Source organism: Hevea brasiliensis, chromosome 17, assembly GCF_030052815.1.
Source record: "Hevea brasiliensis isolate MT/VB/25A 57/8 chromosome 17, ASM3005281v1, whole genome shotgun sequence".
Lineage (NCBI taxonomy): Eukaryota > Viridiplantae > Streptophyta > Magnoliopsida > Malpighiales > Euphorbiaceae > Hevea > Hevea brasiliensis.
Genome location: NC_079509.1, coordinates 3,026,032 through 3,051,921, shown reverse-complemented (window position 1 = coordinate 3,051,921; position 25,890 = coordinate 3,026,032). Strand labels below are relative to the sequence as shown.

Here is a 25,890-nt window from a genome sequence, read left to right as displayed (position 1 = left end):
TGTGAATGAATTCTATTTGGAATTCATTAGTAAACTAAATGAATTTTACAATAGAATTAAACCAAACAAAGTCTGAATGTTGGTAGGAAAAAGAATTGAATTATAATAATAGTAAAAAAAAAAAAAACTCTTGTTCAGATGGAAAAAGAATAAAAATACAGATAGAAGAGGAGAAAAAGAAGCCCTCATGAACATGTACTGCAAAACATTTTCTTATTTCATTGGAAGATGTACTCAACATTTTACGCTCCTATCAGAACAACTGGTATGTCTATAGCATTGAATACTAGGCTAAACCACAAGGGATCTATGTCGTATTAAATTCAGGAAATGAGTAACTGCCTAAATTGCACTTCTCAGATAATAAGGGCACTACTCTGATGTAAGATCACTCAGGTTGGACTTACAATTGAATTTTCAGAATCTGCTCTATCATTTGATGAGTTTGGAAATGCTGGTGCTTTCATGTTGATTCCAGTATCCAGTTGATGCAGCTCTTGTGGAGATAGAAAAGGTTTGGGAGGCATATGCAATGATTCAACTTCTCCTTCGAGCATCTCTACAATTTTGTTCATCGAGGGACGATCACTAGGCCTCATTTGTATGGACCATAATGCTACTATCATCATTTTCTTGGTTAATTTCTTTTCCTCCTCTGTTGCATCTTCAATTTCTATGTCTTTTCCGTCGCTAAATTGGTCATAAACCCAAGAGGGGAAATAAATTTGGCTTGAATGATCTGCAAATGCATTCAAATTCTTCCTTCTACCAGCCATTTCCATCAACAACATTCCAAAACTATAAACATCAGCTTTGTAAGATACCCCTCCAATGTTCTTGTAGAATAATTTTGGAGCCATGTAACCCATTGTTCCTCTTGGTGCTGGGAGAGACACTATACTATTTTCTGTAGGATATAGTTTTGCGAGTCTAAAATCCGACACTTTAGCTTTGAACTTTTCATCTAGGAGAATATTGTGAGGTTTGATGTCAAAATGCAAAATTTGTACACTACAGCCTCTGTGAAGATATTCAATTCCTCGAGCAATATCCAAAGAAATTTCATATATTTTTTTACAACTCAAAGCAACGTCTTGTTTTTGTGAAAAAATGTATTTCTCAAGAGATCCACTGCACATAAATTCATATACGAGGGCACGCTTAGATCTTTCAGCACAAAATCCAATAAGTTGCACTATGTTAGTGTGATGAATTCTCCCAATTGTAGCAACTTCATTGATAAATTCTTGTCCATTGGCTTTTGACTTGCCCAGTATCTTTATTGCCACAATTCTGCCACTTGCAAGCTTTCCTTTGTATATTGAACCGTAGCCTCCCTCACCCAATTTATCTTTGAAACCTCCAGTCATCTTCTTGATGTCTGAATAAGAATACATGATAGGCATGAGGTTATTGTGACTTCGGAGGAATTCTTCAATTGTATCATACATTGATAAATGTCTCCTTCGCCATTTTGTAATTAAGAATGTAGCTATGCATGCCGTCCCACTTAGACATTTTAATGCTGCATAAACAAAGCGCAAATGTAATCTATTACTTGGGCAAAATAACAATTCTAACAATTTAGAGCGAAACCCTTTAGGCTTCTTTGAATTTGTTGATCACGTGTCATTTGAAATTTTTTATATTAATACATAATTTTCGATCTTAATTCCAAATAACTGAATCATTGCTAAAATGAGAAAGGACATGCTGGTGATCTTACCGACGATTAATAGAAGTTCAATAATATCTGCAAAAAGGAAAATAAAATTAATCATTTCAATAAGCATATTATTGCAATAAATTGTAAATGTGATCAGGTAAAAGAGACGAAAATACTCACAAGAGGCCAGGAAAATGTACCACTCGAACTCTGAATGTGTAAGAAATGCATAATATCAGCGAAATGGGGAAATTGAATTAAATTGAAAGCGCTAAGAAAAAATATATATATATATATAATTCTATTTCAAAACTACTTATGATCTATAATTTTTTTATAGTTTTTTATTTATGTTAATTTTATATTTTTGTCTCTTAATTAATTTTTATAAGCATTTCTTAGATTAATTAGTTTAAATTTGATTTTTCTATTGAATTAATTTTTATTTTTTTTTATGTACAGATTGATTTAAAAAGAAATTTAAGAAAAATAGAAGTTGAAGATTAAATGGAGTTTCCAATAAATTCCACACTCAAATTATGGAAATTGAAAAAATATCACACCCAAGCCATAGGAAGAAAAATTAAGTGATGCAAAGGAACAATAAATCCCACAACCTACCTGTGGAAAGGAAAAATGAGCACAACCAAGCTGTGGGATGATGGAGAGCGCACAAGCAGGTTGTGGATGCCTTTTTTTATACTTTTCTCATCAATTAGCTTTTAACAACTCACCAGGGGAGAGGAAAAGTCCAATTTTGAGTTGGTTCAAGTATCTCTTCATCTTGAGAAAACACCATTTTTGACCTCAAGCAAAAGTTTAAAAGAGGTTCTTTTAAAAGTATTTGGAGGCTAAAGTAAGGGTTTTCATGAAATATCATTAGAGTTTTTGCTTTCCATTTCTTTTTCTTTTTTTATTTTTATTTCAATACTAAAGTAAGGGTTTTCATGAAATATCATTAGAGTTTTTGCTTTCCATTTCTTTTTCTTTTTTATTTTTATTTTTATTTCAATACCCATTTGTTATTATGTTGTTTGGATACAATTTTGTTGAGTTTGTGTTGACACTTGATAATATAAGTGACTAAACTTTAAGCTAGAGATTTTGATTTAATTTTCTTTATTTTGCTATTAGTTATTATATGATGTTTAATTCTTTTAGATATTTTGGCTTTATATTTGAATGATTTTAGATTTGTAATTTATTGTTGGGAAACAAGTTTTTTAACAATAAAATTATATTTTGTTTTAAATTGATCTTCGTATTAGGCAAAGCTTCAAGTTAAATAGCTTCAAAGTGATAAAAAATTTGAGAAAAATTGAAGTTGAATGTTAAATGGAATTTCCAGTAAATTCTACACCCATGCCATGAAAATTGAAAAAATCACACTCAAACCATGGGAGGAAGAATTAAGTGATGGAAAAAACAATCAACCCCACAGCTTGCTTGTGGAATGAAAAAATGCCCACAATCAAACTGTGGGATAATGTAAAGGTGCACAAGCAGGTTATGGGATGCCTTTTTTTTGAACTTTTCTTCATCAATCAGCTCTTGAAAACTCACCAAGTGAGAGGAAAAGTTCAATTTTGAGTTAGTTAAAGCTTTTTTTTTTTTTAGCAAAGAGAGTCTTTTAACTTCCAAACACTAGACAAAACACCATTTTTGAACTAAAGCAAGAATTTAAAAAAGGTTTTCATGAAATACTTCGGAGTTAGAGCAAGGGTCCTCATCAAATATCATTAGAGTTTTTACCTTTTATCTCCTTTTTTATTTTTATTTTTATTTTTATTTCAATACCCGTTTTGTTATTATGATGTTTGAATATAATTTTGTTGAGTTTGTACTGATACCCGATAATGTGAGTGGCTAAACTTTTAAGCTAGCGATTTTTATTTAATTTTCTTTACTTACTATTAGTTGTTATAAGGTGTTTAATGCTTTTGGATATCTTAATTATATACCTGAATCATTTTAGATTTGTAATCAAGCATAAATTTTTTAACAATAAAATTTTAATTTTGTTTTTAATTTATCTCCGTCTTAGGCAAAGCTACAAGTTTAACAATATTTGTACTTGGGATCATATATGGGCATTCATATTTAAAACGAGAACAATCTACAGAAGCAGTAAATCATGATTTCATCAAATGCCATGTACATAGCAAACTAATGACATTATTATCTTCTACAGGCATCAAAACAAAGTTACTGGCCACGGGTGATTTGTCTTTACAGTTGGCATTGTAGACTTTGCCGTCTATTATCTTGCACAGAAATTGATTCTTGATTCAATGTTCTTCACATAGGTTTAACCCTAGGTTTGCTTCTTCTAGTAATAGTGGCGTTTGCCCTCTACCGTATCTACGGCTCTCACAAAGCACAAGAAGAAAATCAAGCCAGAATTGAAAATATTTGCAGGATTACAAGGCTCTCAAGCCCTCAAGGTATTCATATGCAGATATAAAGAGGATTACAAATCACTTCGTGGAAAAGTTGGGGGAGGGAGCATATGGAACAGTGTTTAAAGGGAAACATTCTGAAGAGATCTTTGTGGCCGTAAAGATACTCAACAAGTCAACAGGAAATGGGAAGAATTCATTAATGAAGTAGCAACAATGGGAAGAATCCACCATGTCAATGTGGTACGATTGATTGGCTACCGTGCAGATGGATTTAGGAGAGCTCTAGTTTATGAGTATCTACCAAATGAATCTCTGGAAAATTTTATATCTTCAGATCTTGGTAAGAATCTTCCTCTTAGTTGGGAGAAGCTTCAAGATATTGCTCTTGGCATAGCTAAAGGAATTGAGTATCTTCACCAAGGATGTGATCACAGAATCCTATATTTCGACATCAAGCCTCATAATATCTTGTTAGACAATAACTTCAATCCTAAAATTTCTGATTTTGGCCTGGACAAATTGTGCCCCAAGGATCAGACTGCTGTTTCAATGACTACAGCTAGGGGGACAATGGGCTACATAGCACCTGAAGTGTTCTCTAGGAACTTTGGAAACGTATCTTACAAGTCAGATGTTTATAGTTTTGGAATGGTGTTGCTAGAAATGGTTGGAGGGAGAAAAAATCCAGATTCTACAGTAGAGAACACTAGCCAGGTTTACTTCCCAGAATTGGCATACAGGCGTTTAGATCAAGGAGAAGAGTTAAGAATCCGAATCAAGAAAGAGCGAGATGCAGAAATTGCCAAGAATCTTACAATTGTAGGACTTTGGTGCATTCAGTGGCACCCCGTTGATCGCCCATCAATGAAAAGTGTAGATCAGATGCTGGAAGGAGACGTAGACAAATTAGCAATGCCTCCTAACCCTTTTGCCTCTAGGGGTCCTACAACAAGGGCTGGCAAGCATCTTCACCAGGAGTTGGCAATTATATCTGAAACGGAGTGATCATAAGATCACATCATCTCTATCAATCAAATTTTGGCACCACTAGGTTCACCCTCCTCTTTATGCGTGATTAAATGAATGGAAATGATTATCTTTTAAATTAATCATAATTTATTTTATATTTTGCTATATTTATATTTTCATAATTATATTATAAAATTTTAACAATAATAAAATTTTAATTAACTATACTTTTTTCAAATTTAATAAATAAATAAGTTGACTAATAAATTTTTTTATTTATCTTTTAATTATTTAATATATATTAATAAAAGAATAAATAAAATAAAAAAAAATATGTCACTTGATAATTTTTGAAATATCATTATTAAAATTTTATATTTTAAATTAACATATATATATATATATATATATATATATATATATATATTTAAATTTCTTAAATAATTTTTTAGCAAATAATTGCATATATAATTTTTTTAAAAATAAATATTTTTTAATGTAACTAAAAATTTAATAAAAAATAATTTATTTTAAAGATGTATAATATGATAAATATATTTTTATAATGTTTTGAATTTGTAAACTTAAGAAATTTTAAAATTCATAAAAATGTTCTAAAAATAATTTTAAATTTTAATAGTTGATATAAGATTTTAATAGTTGAAACTTAAAGATATTTAGATAAAAATTAATATTTAATATGATAAGCTAATTTTTATAGATAAATTTAAAAATAAAAATAAAAAAGATACCACATAATAATTTTTTAAGCATGTTTATTAGTTTATGTAGCATTCTCATAAAACTTTTTTTAAGACTTAGCTTTAATATACATATATTTCACTCTTATAATGATTAAGATATTTCAATTTTCATATTTTTATATTAATAATTAAAATAAAAAATTTAAAATAATATTTTATATTTTCACATAATTAATTAAAACTTATAATTAAAATTAAAATCATTAAATATATAAACATAATATAATGTAAAAACTATTTTTTATATTTTCATATAATTTATTAAAATTAAAAAATATAAATATAAAAAAGTAATTTTAAATTAATTTTTATTAAATACAAAAATAAATTTAATTTGAATTTATTATCTTAGATATATAAATCAAACACATAAAAAAATTTGAATTTCAATTCCACAATAAATTAACCATAAGTAAAATTTTATCATTATGTTTCTGATTACACTCCATTTCAATTCTAATATTGACTTTCATTTTCAATACGTGAACTAAAGGCCACCTGTCTAACTCGTAAAGTCTCCCTTGTCCAAAAATCCATACAATTTTCTGAGTCATTCTTTTGGTGGGGTGTGATCGCCGGAGGAAAGAGGCCCTCGCGCGCAATTCGCAAATGAAAGGTGGTCAAAATCGCTATCGCGCATCATACGGTGGAACCTTTTCTCGCAGTTAACAGGTCCAGGTTATTAGGCCCATTAGTAATCTCCATTTTAAGGTTGGGTTGGGCATCCATTTTACGGGTGGTCTTTTGCTTTTGGATGTTTGTAGGCTAGTCCTGGTTGTTAGTAGTTTCTTGTCCGTGTTTGGGTTGGGCTAGATTAAAGGTATTGCTCACATGACCACAGGCCAGTGGATTTGCATCAATTAGACCCCCACAATGGGTAAATGCTGGACTTCTGTTTTTCAACGCTGAAGTCAATGCACTCTGCTTTCTTGGCTACTTCCAGGAGGGTTCAATAACCATTCATCTGTCTTACCACAATGCTTTATTTTTCCACGCTGATTCTCCTACAAAAGTCAGTCAACCAAAACAAGATAAATCACTTAGCTCCTTCCCTGCACACAAAGGAGTGATTCTTGAAATCTGAAGAAATCCATCCTGGAAGCACTAGTGCTTTACATATCAGTTACTCCTCGAAAATGAACTTCTCATTAGTTTGCTTGTTCATGTTAGGCCTGGTAGTCCAAGGACTAGAATTTAATAAATGCCTGGAAGAAAGGTGTGGCCGAGGCCTAGTCATTCGATTCCCATTCCTGCTAATAGAAAAACAGCCAGAGGAGTGTGGCTATCATCATGGGTTTGATTTATCTTGCAAAGAGGGGAAACATGCAGAGCTTCAACTGCCAAATTCTGTGAAACTCTACGTCCAAAGAATTGATTATGTAAACCAGGTGTTTTTTGCATCTGACCCAGATGGCTGTCTACCAAGGAAGGCTAGAGACTTCAATCTTTATAATTCTAATTTCCAATTTGCTGCAGAGACAAATGATTATGCCTTGTTCAGTTGTCCAGCGTCAAAGAGAGATTTAGAAGAACCATTGACTTGCCTCGGAGGTCCTGCCGGCAATAAAGTTTATGCCTTCAATTCTCATGATACAATTGATCAGTTGCCTCTGACATCTTGCACCAAGATGTATAATGTTTCATCGGTTCCAGAAGAAATGTTCGATAACTCGAATATTATTCGTTTGAATTGGTCCGAACCAACGTGTAAATTCTGTGAAGAGCAAGGTAAACATTGTGGCTGGAAGAATAGTAACCTTGCATGTTTCGACTTGCCCAAAACATCAGGTATGGTTTTAGCTTAGCAATCTTGGAAAGATCTCTACTCACACGAGCTAAACAAAAGAATTCTAGTATTTACTTGGGGTTTTCATAGGATTTGTGCTTTACTTAATATTTTGCAATTGAAACTCTTTATCTAATGCTTTACTTTATGTAGTCTTAAGAAATTCTGTCGTTCATTTATTAATCAACTGGAAAATAAAAGAGAGCTTAAGTATTAGAATAACCCAAAAAGTTTGGTATATCTGTAAACTTCGTAACGAAGATCTGCATCAGTTCTAGTTGTTGCATTTAGCATTAAGGCGAACCGTAGTCATGCTAATGATATTATTTACATTCATGTTTTGCAGGTATCTTGACCAGGGTACGGATTGCAGGTGAGTTTCCAATCCAAAGTGAAAATAATCCATATTGATTTTCTAGAAGATGAAGGGGGCTCATACCTTTATGTTTTATATGCAGGTATAGTCCTAGGTTCGTTTATGCTGCTACTATTGTCCGCAGCACTCTGTCATATTTACAATACTAATAGAAAAGAAAAGGAAAACCAAGCCAGGATAGAGAAATTTTTGGAAGATTACAAAGCTCTCAAGCCCACAAGATACTCCTATGCTGATCTAAAGGGGATTACAAACCAATTTAAGGACAAGTTGGGCCAGGGAGCATATGGCACAGTGTTCAAGGGAAAGCTTTCTACTGAGATTCTGGTGGCTGTGAAGATCCTCAACAGTTCGATGGGGAATGGAGAAGAGTTTATTAATGAAGTGGGAACAATGGGAAGAATCCACCATGTTAATGTTGTTCGCTTGGTTGGATTCTGTGCTGATGGATTCAGAAGAGCTTTGGTTTATGAGTTCTTACCAAATGAATCGCTAGAGAAATTCATATTTTCGGATGATGGTAACAACCGTTCCCTTGGCTGGGAGAAGCTGCAAGATATTGCTGTTGGGGTTGCCAAGGGGATTGAATATCTTCACCAGGGGTGTGATCAGCGAATTCTCCATTTCGATATCAAACCTCATAATATTTTGTTAGATGACAACTTCAATCCAAAAATTTCTGATTTTGGCTTGGCAAAGCTATGTTCCAAGGATCAAAGTGCTGTATCAATGACTGCAGCAAGGGGGACTATGGGCTATATTGCACCTGAAGTGTTCTCTAGAAATTTTGGGAATGTGTCCTATAAGTCAGACGTTTATAGCTTTGGAATGCTGCTGCTAGAAATGGTTGGAGGAAGGAAAAACATCGACGTTAACGTGGAGAAAACTAGCCAAGTCTTCTTCCCAGAGTGGATATATAATCATTTGGATCAAGGACAGGAGCTAAGAATCCGGATTGAGGAAGAAGGAGATGCTAAAATTGCAAGGAAACTCACAGTTGTTGGATTATGGTGCATTCAATGGTACCCTGCAGATCGTCCCTCGATGAAAGTTGTTGTTCAAATGTTGGAAGGAGGAGATGATTTAACAATGCCGCCTAATCCTTTCGCCTCTGGAGGTCCCATGAAGACTGATGCAGGCATGCGTGGGAGACGTCTGTACCAAGAGTTAGAAGTCATCACTGAAGTGGAGTGATCAAAATCTCGTTGTTGTTGTCCTGTATCTTGAGCAAATTCTGGTTGCTGTTATAGATGTTCTCCATTTGTCTACTAAATGCTTGTTTAGGAAAGGTTATTAAGGTTTCTGTACAATGTAAGCTTAGTAGGGTGTAAGATTATTAAGCTTCCTGTGTTGATGTACGTTTGTTTAGTAGGATGTAATTAAGCATAATGAAATATAATCGCATAAAATTGTATTAGTATCTTTCACGTAGTGTTTAGTATAAATAAATTCTATAAAATTTTATAAAATTTATTTATAAATCTAAAATTTTTGTGTTTGATTTAAATGAAAATTCATTTAGAATTTTTAATAATTAATTCTATAGAATTTATTATAATTAAACCAAATTCTATCAAAAATTGATAGAATTTACAAATGAATTCTAAACTTAATATCATATATATTTCAAGTGACAAAATTATCCTCTTATTATATATCATTTTATTTTATTTTATTTATTCCGAATACAAAATTCATTGCAATTGAAAAGAATTTCATATTTAATATAAAATATACCAAACAAAGAAATTTATTTGTGAATGAATTCTATTTGGAATTCATTAGTAAACTAAATGAATTTTACAATAGAATTAAACCAAACAAAGTCTGAATGTTGGTAGGAAAAAGAATTGAATTATAATAATAGTAAAAAAAAAAAAACTCTTGTTCAGATGGAAAAAGAATAAAAATACAGATAGAAGAGGAGAAAAAGAAGCCCTCATGAACATGTACTGCAAAACATTTTCTTATTTCATTGGAAGATGTACTCAACATTTTACGCTCCTATCAGAACAACTGGTATGTCTATAGCATTGAATACTAGGCTAAACCACAAGGGATCTATGTCGTATTAAATTCAGGAAATGAGTAACTGCCTAAATTGCACTTCTCAGATAATAAGTGCACTACTCTGATGTAAGATCACTCAGGTTGGACTTACAATTGAATTTTCAGAATCTGCTCTATCATTTGATGAGTTTGGAAATGCTGGTGCTTTCATGTTGATTCCAGTAACCAGTTGATGCAGCTCTTGTGGAGATAGAAAAGGTTTGGGAGGCATATGCAATGATTCAACTTCTCCTTCGAGCATCTCTACAATTTTGTTCATCGAGGGACGATCACTAGGCCTCATTTGTATGGACCATAATGCTACTATCATCATTTTCTTGGTTAATTTCTTTTCCTCCTCTGTTGCATCTTCAATTTCTATGTCTTTTCCGTCGCTAAATTGGTCATAAACCCATGAGGGGAAATAAATTTGGCTTGAATGATCTGCAAATGCATTCAAATTCTTCCTTCTACCAGCCATTTCCATCAACAACATTCCAAAACTATAAACATCAGCTTTGTAAGATACCCCTCCAATGTTCTTGTAGAATAATTCTGGAGCCATGTAACCCATTGTTCCTCTTGGTGCTGGGAGAGACACTATACTATTTTCTGTAGGATATAGTTTTGCGAGTCCAAAATCTGACACTTTAGCTTTGAACTTTTCATCTAGGAGAATATTGTGAGGTTTGATGTCAAAATGCAAAATTTGTACACTACAGCCTCTGTGAAGATATTCAATTCCTCGAGCAATATCCAAAGAAATTTCATATATTTTTTCACAACTCAAAGCAACGTCTTGTTTTTGTGAAAAAATGTATTTCTCAAGAGATCCACTGCACATAAATTCATATACGAGGGCACGCTTAGATCTTTCAGCACAAAATCCAATAAGTTGCACTATGTTAGTGTGATGAATTCTCCCAATTGTAGCAACTTCATTGATAAATTCTTGTCCATTGGCTTTTGACTTGCCCAGTATCTTTATTGCCACAATTCTGCCACTTGCAAGCTTTCCTTTGTATATTGAACCGTAGCCTCCCTCACCCAATTTATCTTTGAAACCTCCAGTCATCTTCTTGATGTCTGAATAAGAATACATGATAGGCATGAGGTTATTGTGACTTCGGAGGAATTCTTCAATTGTATCATACATTGATAAATGTCTCCTTCGCCATTTTGTAATTAAGAATGTAGCTATGCATGCCGTCCCACTTAGACATTTTAATGCTGCATAAACAAAGCGCAAATGTAATCTATTACTTGGGCAAAATAACAATTCTAACAATTTAGAGCGAAACCCTTTAGGCTTCTTTGAATTTGTTGATCACGTGTCATTTGAAATTTTTTATATTAATACATAATTTTCGATCTTAATTCCAAATAACTGAATCATTGCTAAAATGAGAAAGGACATGCTGGTGATCTTCTGACGATTAATAGAAGTTCAATAATATACGCAAAATGAAAATAAAATTAATCATTTCAATAAGCATATTATTGCAATAAATTGTAAATGTGATCAGGTAAAAGAGACGAAAATACTCACAAGAGGCCAGGAAAATGTACCACTCGAACTCTGAATGTGTAAGAAATGCATAATATCAGCGAAATGGGGAAATTGAATTAAATTGAAAGCGCTAAGAAAAAATATATATATATATATAATTCTATTTCAAAACTACTTATGATCTATAATTTTTTTATAGTTTTTTATTTATGTTAATTTTATATTTTTGTCTCTTAATTAATTTTTATAAGCATTTCTTAGATTAATTAGTTTAAATTTGATTTTTCTATTGAATTAATTTTTATTTTTTTTTATGTACAGATTGAATTAAAAAGAATTTTAAGAAATATGGAAGTTGAAGATTAAATGGAGTTTCCAATAAATTCCACACTCAAATTATGGAAATTGAAAAAATATCACACCCAAGCCATAGGAAGAAAAATTAAGTGATGCAAAGGAACAATAAATCCCACAACCTACCTGTGGAAAGGAAAAATGAGCACAACCAAGCTGTGGGATGATGGAGAGCGCACAAGCAGGTTGTGGATGCCTTTTTTTATACTTTTCTCATCAATTAGCTTTTAACAACTCACCAGGGGAGAGGAAAAGTCCAATTTTGAGTTGGTTCAAGTATCTCTTCATCTTGAGAAAACACCATTTTTGACCTCAAGCAAAAGTTTAAAAGAGGTTCTTTTAAAAGTATTTGGAGGCTAAAGTAAGGGTTTTCATGAAATATCATTAGAGTTTTTGCTTTCCATTTCTTTTTATTTTTGTTTTTATTTCAATACTAAAGTAAGGGTTTTCATGAAATATCATTAGAGTTTTTGCTTTCCATTTCTTTTTCTTTTTTATTTTTATTTTTATTTCAATACCCATTTGTTATTATGTTGTTTGGATACAATTTTGTTGAGTTTGTGTTGACACTTGATAATATAAGTGACTAAACTTTAAGCTAGAGATTTTGATTTAATTTTCTTTATTTTGCTATTAGTTATTATATGATGTTTAATTCTTTTAGATATTTTGGCTTTATATTTGAATGATTTTAGATTTGTAATTTATTGTTGGGAAACAAGTTTTTTAACAATAAAATTATATTTTGTTTTAAATTGATCTTCGTATTAGGCAAAGCTTCAAGTTAAATAGCTTCAAAGTGATAAAAAATTTGAGAAAAATTGAAGTTGAATGTTAAATGGAATTTCCAGTAAATTCTACACCCATGCCATGAAAATTGAAAAAATCACACTCAAACCATGGGAGGAAGAATTAAGTGATGGAAAAAACAATCAACCCCACAGCTTGCTTGTGGAATGAAAAAATGCCCACAATCAAACTGTGGGATAATGTAAAGGTGCACAAGCAGGTTATGGGATGCCTTTTTTTTGAACTTTTCTTCATCAATCAGCTCTTGAAAACTCACCAAGTGAGAGGAAAAGTTCAATTTTGAGTTAGTTAAAGCTTTTTTTTTTTTTTAGCAAAGAGAGTCTTTTAACTTCCAAACACTAGACAAAACACCATTTTTGAACTAAAGCAAGAATTTAAAAAAGGTTTTCATGAAATACTTCGGAGTTAGAGCAAGGGTCCTCATCAAATATCATTAGAGTTTTTACCTTTTATCTCCTTTTTTATTTTTATTTTTATTTTTATTTCAATACCCGTTTTGTTATTATGATGTTTGAATATAATTTTGTTGAGTTTGTACTGATACCCGATAATGTGAGTGGCTAAACTTTTAAGCTAGCGATTTTTATTTAATTTTCTTTACTTACTATTAGTTGTTATAAGGTGTTTAATGCTTTTGGATATCTTAATTATATACCTGAATCATTTTAGATTTGTAATCAAGCATAAATTTTTTAACAATAAAATTTTAATTTTGTTTTTAATTTATCTCCGTCTTAGGCAAAGCTACAAGTTTAACAATATTTGTACTTGGGATCATATATGGGCATTCATATTTAAAACGAGAACAATCTACAGAAGCAGTAAATCATGATTTCATCAAATGCCATGTACATAGCAAACTAATGACATTATTATCTTCTACAGGCATCAAAACAAAGTTACTGGCCACGGGTGATTTGTCTTTACAGTTGGCATTGTAGACTTTGCCGTCTATTATCTTGCACAGAAATTGATTCTTGATTCAATGTTCTTCACATAGGTTTAACCCTAGGTTTGCTTCTTCTAGTAATAGTGGCGTTTGCCCTCTACCGTATCTACGGCTCTCACAAAGCACAAGAAGAAAATCAAGCCAGAATTGAAAATATTTGCAGGATTACAAGGCTCTCAAGCCCTCAAGGTATTCATATGCAGATATAAAGAGGATTACAAATCACTTCGTGGAAAAGTTGGGGAGGAGCATATGGAACAGTGTTTAAAGGAAACATTCTGAAGAGATCTTTGTGGCCGTAAAGATACTCAACAAGTCAACAGGAAATGGGAAGAATTCATTAATGAAGTAGCAACAATGGGAAGAATCCACCATGTCAATGTGGTACGATTGATTGGCTACCGTGCAGATGGATTTAGGAGAGCTCTAGTTTATGAGTATCTACCAAATGAATCTCTGGAAAATTTTATATCTTCAGATCTTGGTAAGAATCTTCCTCTTAGTTGGGAGAAGCTTCAAGATATTGCTCTTGGCATAGCTAAAGGAATTGAGTATCTTCACCAAGGATGTGATCACAGAATCCTATATTTCGACATCAAGCCTCATAATATCTTGTTAGACAATAACTTCAATCCTAAAATTTCTGATTTTGGCCTGGACAAATTGTGCCCCAAGGATCAGACTGCTGTTTCAATGACTACAGCTAGGGGGACAATGGGCTACATAGCACCTGAAGTGTTCTCTAGGAACTTTGGAAACGTATCTTACAAGTCAGATGTTTATAGTTTTGGAATGGTGTTGCTAGAAATGGTTGGAGGGAGAAAAAATCCAGATTCTACAGTAGAGAACACTAGCCAGGTTTACTTCCCAGAATTGGCATACAGGCGTTTAGATCAAGGAGAAGAGTTAAGAATCCGAATCAAGAAAGAGCGAGATGCAGAAATTGCCAAGAATCTTACAATTGTAGGACTTTGGTGCATTCAGTGGCACCCCGTTGATCGCCCATCAATGAAAAGTGTAGATCAGATGCTGGAAGGAGACGTAGACAAATTAGCAATGCCTCCTAACCCTTTTGCCTCTAGGGGTCCTACAACAAGGGCTGGCAAGCATCTTCACCAGGAGTTGGCAATTATATCTGAAACGGAGTGATCATAAGATCACATCATCTCTATCAATCAAATTTTGGCACCACTAGGTTCACCCTCCTCTTTATGCGTGATTAAATGAATGGAAATGATTATCTTTTAAATTAATCATAATTTATTTTATATTTTGCTATATTTATATTTTCATAATTATATTATAAAATTTTAACAATAATAAAATTTTAATTAACTATACTTTTTTCAAATTTAATAAATAAATAAGTTGACTAATAAATTTTTTTATTTATCTTTTAATTATTTAATATATATTAATAAAAGAATAAATAAAATAAAAAAAAATATGTCACTTGATAATTTTTGAAATATCATTATTAAAATTTTATATTTTAAATTAACATATATATATATATATATTTAAATTTCTTAAATAATTTTTTAGCAAATAATTGCATATATAATTTTTTTAAAAATAAATATTTTTTAATGTAACTAAAAATTTAATAAAAAATAATTTATTTTAAAGATGTATAATATGATAAATATATTTTTATAATGTTTTGAATTTGTAAACTTAAGAAATTTTAAAATTCATAAAAATGTTCTAAAAATAATTTTAAATTTTAATAGTTGATATAAGATTTTAATAGTTGAAACTTAAAGATATTTAGATAAAAATTAATATTTAATATGATAAGCTAATTTTTATAGATAAATTTAAAAATAAAAATAAAAAAGATACCACATAATAATTTTTTAAGCATGTTTATTAGTTTATGTAGCATTCTCATAAAACTTTTTTAAGACTTAGCTTTAATATACATATATTTCACTCTTAGAATCATTAAGATATTTCAATTTTCATATTTTTATATTAATAATTAAAATAAAAAATTTAAAATAATATTTTATATTTTCACATAATTAATTAAAACTTAAAATTAAAATTAAAATCATTAAATATATAAACATAATATAATGTAAAAACTATTTTTTATATTTTCATATAATTTATTAAAATTAAAAAATATAAATATAAAAAAGTAATTTTAAATTAATTTTTATTAAATACAAAAATAAATTTAATTTGAATTTATTATCTTAGATATATAAATCAAACACATAAAAAAATTTGAATTTCAATTCCACAATAAATTAACCATAAGTAAAATTTTATCATTATGTTTCTGATTACACTCCATTTCAATTCTAATATTGACTTTCATTTTCAATACGTGAACTAAAGGCCACCTGTCTAACTCGTAAAGTCTCCCTTGTCCAAAAATCCATACAATTTTCTGAGTCATTCTTTTGGTGGGGTGTGATCGCCGGAGGAAAGAGGCCCTCGCGCGCAATTCGCAAATGAAAGGTGGTCAAAATCGCTATCGCGCATCATACGGTGGAACCTTTTCTCGCAGTTAACAGGTCCAGGTTATTAGGCCCATTAGTAATCTCCATTTTAAGGTTGGGTTGGGCATCCATTTTACGGGTGGTCTTTTGCTTTTGGATGTTTGTAGGCTAGTCCTGGTTGTTAGTAGTTTCTTGTCCGTGTTTGGGTTGGGCTAGATTAAAGGTATTGCTCACATGACCACAGGCCAGTGGATTTGCATCAATTAGACCCCCACAATGGGTAAATGCTGGACTTCTGTTTTTCAACGCTGAAGTCAACGCACTCTGCTTTCTTGGCTACTTCCAGGAGGGTTCAATAACCATTCATCTGTCTTACCACAATGCTTTATTTTTCCACGCTGATTCTCCTACAAAAGTCAGTCAACCAAAACAAGATAAATCACTTAGCTCCTTCCCTGCACACAAAGGAGTGATTCTTGAAATCTGAAGAAATCCATCCTGGAAGCACTAGTGCTTTACATATCAGTTACTCCTCGAAAATGAACTTCTCATTAGTTTGCTTGTTCATGTTAGGCCTGGTAGTGCAAGGACTAGAATTTAATAAATGCCTGGAAGAAAGGTGTGGCCGAGGCCTAGTCATTCGATTCCCATTCCTGCTAATAGAAAAACAGCCAGAGGAGTGTGGCTATCATCATGGGTTTGATTTATCTTGCAAAGAGGGGAAACATGCAGAGCTTCAACTGCCAAATTCTGTGAAACTCTACGTCCAAAGAATTGATTATGTAAACCAGGTGTTTTTTGCATCTGACCCAGATGGCTGTCTACCAAGGAAGGCTAGAGACTTCAATCTTTATAATTCTAATTTCCAATTTGCTGCAGAGACAAATGATTATGCCTTGTTCAGTTGTCCAGCGTCAAAGAGAGATTTAGAAGAACCATTGACTTGCCTCGGAGGTCCTGCCGGCAATAAAGTTTATGCCTTCAATTCTTATGATACAATTGATCAGTTGCCTCTGACATCTTGCACCAAGATGTATAATGTTTCATCGGTTCCAGAAGAAATGTTCGATAACTCGAATATTATTCGTTTGAATTGGTCCGAACCAACGTGTAAATTCTGTGAAGAGCAAGGTAAACATTGTGGCTGGAAGAATAGTAACCTTGCATGTTTCGACTTGCCCAAAACATCAGGTATGGTTTTAGCTTAGCAATCTTGGAAAGATCTCTACTCACACGAGCTAAACAAAAGAATTCTAGTATTTACTTGGGGTTTTCATAGGATTTGTGCTTTACTTAATATTTTGCAATTGAAACTCTTTATCTAATGCTTTACTTTATGTAGTCTTAAGAAATTCTGTCGTTCATTTATTAATCAACTGGAAAATAAAAGAGAGCTTAAGTATTAGAATAACCCAAAAAGTTTGGTATATCTGTAAACTTCGTAACGAAGATCTGCATCAGTTCTAGTTGTTGCATTTAGCATTAAGGCGAACCGTAGTCATGCTAATGATATTATTTACATTCATGTTTTGCAGGTATCTTGACCAGGGTACGGATTGCAGGTGAGTTTCCAATCCAAAGTGAAAATAATCCATATTGATTTTCTAGAAGATGAAGGGGGCTCATACCTTTATGTTTTATATGCAGGTATAGTCCTAGGTTCGTTTATGCTGCTACTATTGTCCGCAGCACTCTGTCATATTTACAATACTAATAGAAAAGAAAAGGAAAACCAAGCCAGGATAGAAATTTTTGGAAGATTACAAAGCTCTCAAGCCCACAAGATACTCCTATGCTGATCTAAAGAGGATTACAAACCAATTTAAGGACAAGTTGGGCCAGGGAGCATATGGCACAGTGTTCAAGGGAAAGCTTTCTACTGAGATTCTGGTGGCTGTGAAGATCCTCAACAGTTCGATGGGGAATGGAGAAGAGTTTATTAATGAAGTGGGAACAATGGGAAGAATCCACCATGTTAATGTTGTTCGCTTGGTTGGATTCTGTGCTGATGGATTCAGAAGAGCTTTGGTTTATGAGTTCTTACCAAATGAATCGCTAGAGAAATTCATATTTTCGGATGATGGTAACAACCGTTCCCTTGGCTGGGAGAAGCTGCAAGATATTGCTGTTGGGGTTGCCAAGGGGATTGAATATCTTCACCAGGGGTGTGATCAGCGAATTCTCCATTTCGATATCAAACCTCATAATATTTTGTTAGATGACAACTTCAATCCAAAAATTTCTGATTTTGGCTTGGCAAAGCTATGTTCCAAGGATCAAAGTGCTGTATCAATGACTGCAGCAAGGGGGACTATGGGCTATATTGCACCTGAAGTGTTCTCTAGAAATTTTGGGAATGTGTCCTATAAGTCAGACGTTTATAGCTTTGGAATGCTGCTGCTAGAAATGGTTGGAGGAAGGAAAAACATCGACGTTAACGTGGAGAAAACTAGCCAAGTCTTCTTCCCAGAGTGGATATATAATCATTTGGATCAAGGACAGGAGCTAAGAATCCGGATTGAGGAAGAAGGAGATGCTAAAATTGCAAGGAAACTCACAGTTGTTGGATTATGGTGCATTCAATGGTACCCTGCAGATCGTCCCTCGATGAAAGTTGTTGTTCAAATGTTGGAAGGAGGAGATGATTTAACAATGCCGCCTAATCCTTTCGCCTCTGGAGGTCCCATGAAGACTGATGCAGGCATGCGTGGGAGACGTCTGTACCAAGAGTTAGAAGTCATCACTGAAGTGGAGTGATCAAAATCTCGTTGTTGTTGTCCTGTATCTTGAGCAAATTCTGGTTGCTGTTATAGATGTTCTCCATTTGTCTACTAAATGCTTGTTTAGGAAAGGTTATTAAGGTTTCTGTATAATGTAAGCTTAGTAGGGTGTAAGATTATTTAGCTTCCTGTGTTGATGTACGTTTGTTTAGTAGGATGTAATTAAGCATAATGAAATATAATCGCATAAAATTGTATTAGTATCTTTCACGTAGTGTTTAGTATAAATAAATTCTATAAAATTTTATAAAATTCATTTATAAATCTAAAATTTTTGTGTTTGATTTAAATGAAAATTCATTTAGAATTTTTAATAATTAATTCTATAGAATTTATTATAATTAAACCAAATTCTATCAAAAATTGATAGAATTTGCAAATGAATTCTAAACTTAATATCATATATATTTCAAGTGACAAAATTATCCTCTTATTATATATCATTTTATTTTATTTTATTTATTCCGAATACAAAATTCATTGCAATTGAAAAGAATTTCATATTTAATATAAAATATACCAAACAAAAAAATTTATTTGTGAATGAATTCTATTTGGAATTCATTAGTAAACTAAATGAATTTTACAATAGAATTAAACCAAACAAAGTCTGAATGTTGGTAGGAAAAAGAATTGAATTATAATAATAGTAAAAAAAAAAAAAACTCTTGTTCAGATGGAAAAGAATAAAAATACAGATAGAAGAGGAGAAAAGAAGCCCTCCATGAACATGTCTTGCAAAACATTTTCTTATTTCATTGGAAGATGTACTCAACATTTTACGCTCCTATCGTAACAAGTGGTATGTCTATAGCATTGAATACTAGGCTAAACCTCTAGGGATCTATGTCTTATTATATTCATTATATGAGTTACTGCCTATATTGCACTTCTCAGATAATAAGTGCTATACTCTGATGTTAGATCAATCAGGTTGGACTTACAATTGAATTTTCAGAATCTGCTCTATCATTTGATGAGTTTGGAAATCTTTGGTGCTTTCATGTTGATTCCAGATCCAGTTGATGCTCTTGTGGAGATAGAAAAGGTTTGGGAGGCATATGCAATGATTCAACTTCTCCTTCGAGCATCTCTACAATTTTGTTCATCGAGGACGATCACTAGGCCTCATTTGTATGGACCATAATGCTACTATCATCATTTTCTTGGTTAATTTCTTTTCCTCCTCTGTTGCATCTTCAATTTCTATGTCTTTTCCGTCGCTAAATTGGTCATAAACCCATGAGGGGAAATAAATTTGGCTTGAATGATCTGCAAATGCATTCAAATTCTTCCTTCTACCAGCCATTTCCATCAACAACGTTCCAAAACTATAAACATCAGCTTTGTAAGATACCCCTCCAATGTTCTTGTAGAATAAGTGGAGCCATGTAACCCATTGTTCCTCTTGGTCTTTGGGAGAGACACTATACTATTTTCTGTAGGATATAGTTTTGCGAGTCCAAAATCTGACACTTTAGCTTTGAACTTTTTATCTAGGAGAATATTGTGAGGTTTGATGTCAAAATGCAACATTTGTACACTACAGCCTCTATGAAGATATTCAATTCCTCGAGCAATATCCAAAGAAATTTCATATATTTTTTCACAACTCAAAGCAACATCTTGTTTTTGTGAAAAAATGTATTTCTCAAGAGATCCATTGCACATAAATTCATATACGAGGGCACGCTTAGATCTTTCAGCACAAAATCCAATAAGTTGCACTATGTTAGTGTGATGAATTCTCCCAATTGTAGCAACTTCATTGATAAATTCTTGTCCATTGGCTTTTGACTTGCCCAGTATCTTTATTGCCACAATTCTGCCACTTGCAAGCTTTCCTTTGTATCTTGACCGTAGCCTCCCTCACCCAATTTATCTTTGAAACCTCCAGTCATCTTCTTGATGTCTGAATAAGAATACATGATAGGCATGAGGTTATTGTGACTTCGGAGGAATTCTTCAATTGTATCATACATTGATAAATGTCTCCTTCGCCACTTTATAATTAAGAATGTAGCTATGCAGGGCGTCCCACTTAGACATTTTAATGCTGCATAAACAAAGCGCAAATGTAATCTATTACTTGGGCAAAATAACAATTCTAACAATTTTGAGCGAAACCCTTTAGGCTTCTTTGAATTTGTTGATCACGTGTCATTTGAAATTTTTTATATTAATACATAATTTTCGATCTTAATTCCAAATAACTGAATCATTGCTAAAATGAGAAAGGACATGCTGGTGATCTTACCGAAGATTAATAGAATTAAAATAGTATCTGCAAAAAGGAAAATAAAATTAATCATTTCAATAAGCATATTATTGCAATAAATTAATTGTAAATGTGATTTAAGTAAAAGAAACGAAAATACTCACAAGAGGCCAGGAAAATGTACCACTCGAACTCTGAATGTGTAAGAAATGCATAATATCAGCGAAATGGGGAAATTGAATTAAATTGAAAGCGCTAAGAAAATATATATATATATATATATATATATATATATATATATATATATATATATATATATATATATATATATAATTCTATTTCAAAAATACTTATGATCTATAATTTTTTTATAGTTTTTTATTTATGTTAATTTTATATTTTTGTCTCTTAATTAATTTTTATAAGCATTTCTTAGATTAATTAGTTTAAATTTGATTTTTCTATTGAATTAATTTTTATTTTTTTTTATGTAAAGATTGATTTAAAAAGAAATTTAAGAAAAATAGAAGTTGAAGATTAAATGGAGTTTCCAATAAATTCCACACTCAAATTATGGAAATTGAAAAAATATCACACCCAAACCATAGGAAGAAAAATTAAGTGATGCAAAGGAACAATAAATCCCACAACCTACCTGTGGAAAGGAAAAATGAGCACAACCAAGCTGTGGGATGATGGAGAGCGCACAAGCAGGTTGTGGATGCCTTTTTTATACTTTTCTCATCAATTAGCTTTTAACAACTTACCAGGGGAGAGGAAAAGTCCAATTTTGAGTTGGTTCAAGTTTCTCTTCATCTTGAGAAAACCATTTTTGACCTCAAGCAAAAGTTTAAAAGAGGTTTTTTTAAAAGTATTTGGAGGCTAAAGTAAGGGTTTTCATGAAATATCATTAGAGTTTTGCTTTCCATTTCTTTTTCTTTTTTTATTTTTATTTCAATACTAAAGTAAGGGTTTTCATGAAATATCATTAGAGTTATTGCTTTCCATTTCTTTTTCTTTTTTTTATTTTTATTTTTATTTCAATACCCATTTGTTATTATGTTGTTTGGATATAATTTTGTTGAGTTTGTGTTGACACTTGATAATATAAGTGACTAAACTTTAAGCTAGAGATTTTGATTTAATTTTCTTTGTTTTGCTATTAGTTATTATAAGATGTTTAATTCTTTTAGATATTTTGGCTATATATTTGAATGATTTTAGATTTGTAATTTATTGTTGGGAAACAAGTTTTTTAACAATAAAATTATATTTTGTTTTAAATTGATCTTCGTATTAGGCAAAGCTTCAAGTTAAATAACTTCAAAGTGATAAAAAAATTTGAGAAAAATTGAAGTTGAATGTTAAATGGAGTTTCCAGTAAATTCTACACCCATGCCATGAAAATTGAAAAAATCACACTCAAACCATGGGAGGAAGAATTAAGTGATGGAAAAAACAATTAATCCCACAGCTTGCTTGTGGAATGAAAAAATGCCCACAATCAAACTGTGGGATAATGGAAAGGTGCACAAGCAGGTTATGGGATGCCTTTTTTTTAACTTTTCTTCATCAATCAGCTCTTGAAAACTCACCAAGTGAGAGGAAAAGTTCAATTTTGAGTTAGTTAAAGCTTTTTTTTTTTTTTTTTTTTAGCAAAGAGAGTCTTTTAACTTCCGAACACTAGACAAAACACCATTTTTGAACTAGAGCAAGAATTTAAAAAAGGTTTTCATGAAATACTTCGGAGTTAGAGCAAGGGTCCTCATAAAATATCGTTAGAGTTTTTACCCTTTTATCTCCTTTTTTATTTTTATTTTTATTTTTATTTCAATACCCATTTTGTTATTATAATGTTTGAATACAATTTTGTTGAGTTTGTATTGATACCTGATAATGTGAGTGGCTAAACTTTTAAGCTAGCAATTTTTATTTAATTTTCTTTACTTACTATTAGTTGTTATAAGGTGTTTAATGCTTTTGGATATCTTAATTATATACCTGAATCATTTTAGATTTGTAATCAAGCATAAATTTTTTAACAATAAAATTTTAATTTTGTTTTTAATTTATCTCCGTCTTAGGCAAAGCTTCAAGTTTAAATCCTCCTTTTATTTTTTATTTTTTCACATTTCTCCTTTTATTTTTTAAATAAAAATGAAGGGCCCTAGTTAATCGAAAGCTCAATTCCAAATCCTATTCGTCAGCATTAATTTTCCTTTTTTTTTATCAATTTATTTTTAAAAGTTTAAAGATTACATTTTTCTTTTATTTTTCCTTCAATATGTAAAAAAATTAATAATCCATGAAAAATCATATAAAAGATTGAGCTTATTGAGCTTATTTACCATTGAATTCATTTGCATTTAACCTGAGAAAAGTCATTTTAGGTAGTTGAACTTGGATGAAAAGACTAAAAAAAAGAAAAATTCAGTGACTAATATTAACGTTATATCTAGTAAATCACCAAAAATAAAAAAAAGTTATATCTAGTTATGTAGGTCTCAAAATCAAATTTATTTAAAATTTAATTAAAAATTATTTTTTTTTAAAAAAAATAAGGAAGAAAAAGAGAGAGGGATAAAAAAAATTTTTACCTCCATAGCATCCTGAAAACTCTGAAAAATCATCATTAAATTTGCAGCGGCTGTCTCTGAAAATGTTCTGGCACTCTTCGCAATAAATCTCAGACCATGAAAGTTGAAACCCATATAGCAGCTCCTCGAAGACGTCCAAGTAGGAACAGTTCTTGTCGCATTTTTTTAACGACGCTGTGACGACTGCCAAGTCCACGCTGCACAAATCTGGAATCTGTGATAACTCCACGTCTCCAAACACAACATACGAATATGAACGCCTGTTCTTGTTGGGGGAGGCAAATGAATACTTCGAATTACACACACCATCAACACATGGCTGTGTGTCCACAAAGAGAGGAGAGTCAACTGGATTCTCACAATTCATGAACGTTACCTTTTTTGACGACGGCGACAACTGATAAGGATATTCGAAATAAGAAGAAAAGTTATCAGCCGTTAAAGGAAAAAGAGGAAGGGAGGAGCAATTTCCCTGTTGCAAACCAGCATCAACAACACGGATGGTTTTATTATTGCGATGGATAGCCCGTACGTAGTATTTCCTCGAAAACAACTTTAATACTGTGTTATTATTCTCACAGGCCAGAAGATAGTTAGGATCACCGCAATTGTTTGGGTCCCCTTCTATTCCAAAGGGATAGGAAATATTTTCTATATTGCCGCAGGAAGGAGGCTTATCACAGCGATGGATTTTCTTAGCAAAGCAAGTCACGCTAAGTAGGAAGAGAAAAGAAAGGATTGGATAACTTGCAGAGAGGACCCTGGACATGGCAACAGAGCGATAGAAAGAGAGAGAAAAAGAGAGGCTCTTCTCCAAACAGAGAAGTCGGTATAGTGTTTTTTCTTCCCTTGTAAGGTGTGGGCTTGTGGCTGTGGCTTCTTTTTTCTCTTCCTTGAGGTAAAACTCACACAAGAGACAAGTATAGACCATATGGCAATTTTAACAGTTGCTTATTCACTCCATTAAGCACCGAAAAATTAAAGAATAAATTAATTATACTTATATATTGAAAGCCCTAAAAAATAATATTCTTTTAAACAGAATTTTTTTTTTTATGTTTATAAGAAGTAAGACTCATAATTTATTTTATTTAAATTTACAATAATATTATTATTAATTTAAAATATAAAATATATAATATATATATATATATCTGTATTAAATTCATAATAAACATAATATTTTTGAATTCCAAGTAAATTTTACCTTGCAATATACTTCTAGATCTATTATATATAGATTGCGGAGGTCAAATTTAAAATAATGATTCCATATAAGTAGATTATATGAGATGACAAATTTTATAAGTAATAATAATTATTAAAATTTATTAAAAAAACTGCATAATGGTTATACATTTATAAAGGTCACTTCTATATATATATATATATATATATATATATATATATTATTAATTGAATTGCAATTTTATGACATCCAGAAATATTATATAATTTCTCTCAAATTTTAGCATTTATCGTTGATTACGACGTGTCCGCGTTGAGTTGTCGACGAAAAAAGAGCCGAAGACTCATGCTGCGAGTAGGGCCAGTGCATGACTACGAGGGTCTACCAAAAAAATCATATCCTACCAGGTTAAATTAAATTTATTTTATTAATTTAAAGCTTTCTATAGTAATAATTATTTTAGAGATTATGGCTCATTTAATTTATTTATTAAAATTGGAATCAATATTAAAATTAAAATTAGATTAAATTAAAAATAAAATAATAAATTTTTATTTATATTTAATTTATTATAAAATTTGAGTTAAATTTTTTTTTTAAATGTGTGATTTAGGTAAACTCATTTTATGCTTAATGGAAATCAATTTAAAATTATTTTTTTATATTTTTATTTTTTAATTTTAATTATCATAAGAGAATAAAAAATAATATTTTTATATATTTTAATTTGAATTAATTATATTTATAATTATAATTTTTCTATTTTACTTAATTATAAGTAAAAATAAAAATAACATATTTTATTCTTTTAATTTAAATAATTAAAGTTAATTATATTCAAAATTTTTATTTTAATTGATTATATGAAAATATAAAAATTATATTTTTACTGTGTTTCATTCTAGTTAGGTATAATTAATTATAATTATAATTATTTATATGAAAATATAAAAATAATAGTTTTATATTTTAATTATTGTTATAATTATTTTATTTTTTATTTTAATTAATTATTTTA

General features: G+C 31.2%; 2 protein-coding genes and 2 pseudogenes across 4 annotated transcripts; 3 read left to right on the top strand and 1 right to left on the bottom strand.

The window, feature by feature from the left end:
- Nucleotides 1–196: 196 nt before the first annotated feature.
- LOC110637515 (rust resistance kinase Lr10) lies at nt 197–24,629 on the bottom strand. 3 transcript variants are annotated; one of them, XM_021787655.2, is made up of 4 exons: nt 23,684–24,629; nt 11,562–11,591; nt 1,727–1,753; nt 197–1,525 (listed from the first exon to the last, which is right to left on the bottom strand). In XM_021787655.2, the coding sequence occupies exons 1-4, from the start codon at nt 24,612–24,614 to the stop codon at nt 393–395; spliced, it is 2,121 nt and encodes a 706-aa protein (XP_021643347.2). In that variant the 5' UTR covers nt 24,615–24,629; the 3' UTR covers nt 197–392. The 3 variants fall into 3 exon arrangements, with proteins under 3 accessions (XP_021643347.2, XP_057996153.1, XP_057996152.1); XM_058140169.1 differs by lacking the exons at nt 197–1,525; nt 1,727–1,753 and adding exons at nt 9,914–11,243; nt 11,444–11,470 and having other exon boundaries at nt 11,563–11,591; nt 23,684–24,607; XM_058140170.1 differs by lacking the exon at nt 11,562–11,591 and having other exon boundaries at nt 23,684–24,628.
- LOC110637523 (rust resistance kinase Lr10) lies at nt 6,773–9,383 on the top strand. Its single transcript, XM_021787667.2, has 3 exons — nt 6,773–7,589; nt 7,934–7,960; nt 8,046–9,383. Exons 1-3 carry the CDS (start codon nt 6,938–6,940, stop codon nt 9,155–9,157), a joined length of 1,791 nt encoding a protein of 596 aa, XP_021643359.2. The 5' UTR covers nt 6,773–6,937; the 3' UTR covers nt 9,158–9,383.
- Nucleotides 13,550–14,814, top strand: LOC131175554 (rust resistance kinase Lr10-like; annotated as a pseudogene).
- Nucleotides 16,472–19,071, top strand: LOC131175553 (rust resistance kinase Lr10-like; annotated as a pseudogene).
- Nucleotides 24,630–25,890: the final 1,261 nt, after the last annotated feature.

Coding starts and splice junctions, on each gene's coding strand:
- LOC110637523 (XM_021787667.2), top strand. CDS start 6,938: ATGAACTTCTCATTAGTTTGCTTGTTCATGTTAGGCCTGGTAGTCCAA. Junction 7,590..7,933: donor CGACTTGCCCAAAACATCAG/GTATGGTTTTAG, acceptor CATGTTTTGCAG/GTATCTTGACCAGGGTACGG. Junction 7,961..8,045: donor GACCAGGGTACGGATTGCAG/GTGAGTTTCCAA, acceptor TTTTATATGCAG/GTATAGTCCTAGGTTCGTTT.
- LOC110637515 (XM_021787655.2), bottom strand. CDS start 24,614: ATGGTCTATACTTGTCTCTTGTGTGAGTTTTACCTCAAGGAAGAGAAA. Junction 11,592..23,683: donor GTTTTCAGGATGCTATGGAG/GTAAAAATTTTT, acceptor TTACACATTCAG/AGTTCGAGTGGTACATTTTC. Junction 1,526..1,726: donor TGAACTTCTATTAATCGTCG/GTAAGATCACCA, acceptor TTGTTTATGCAG/CATTAAAATGTCTAAGTGGG.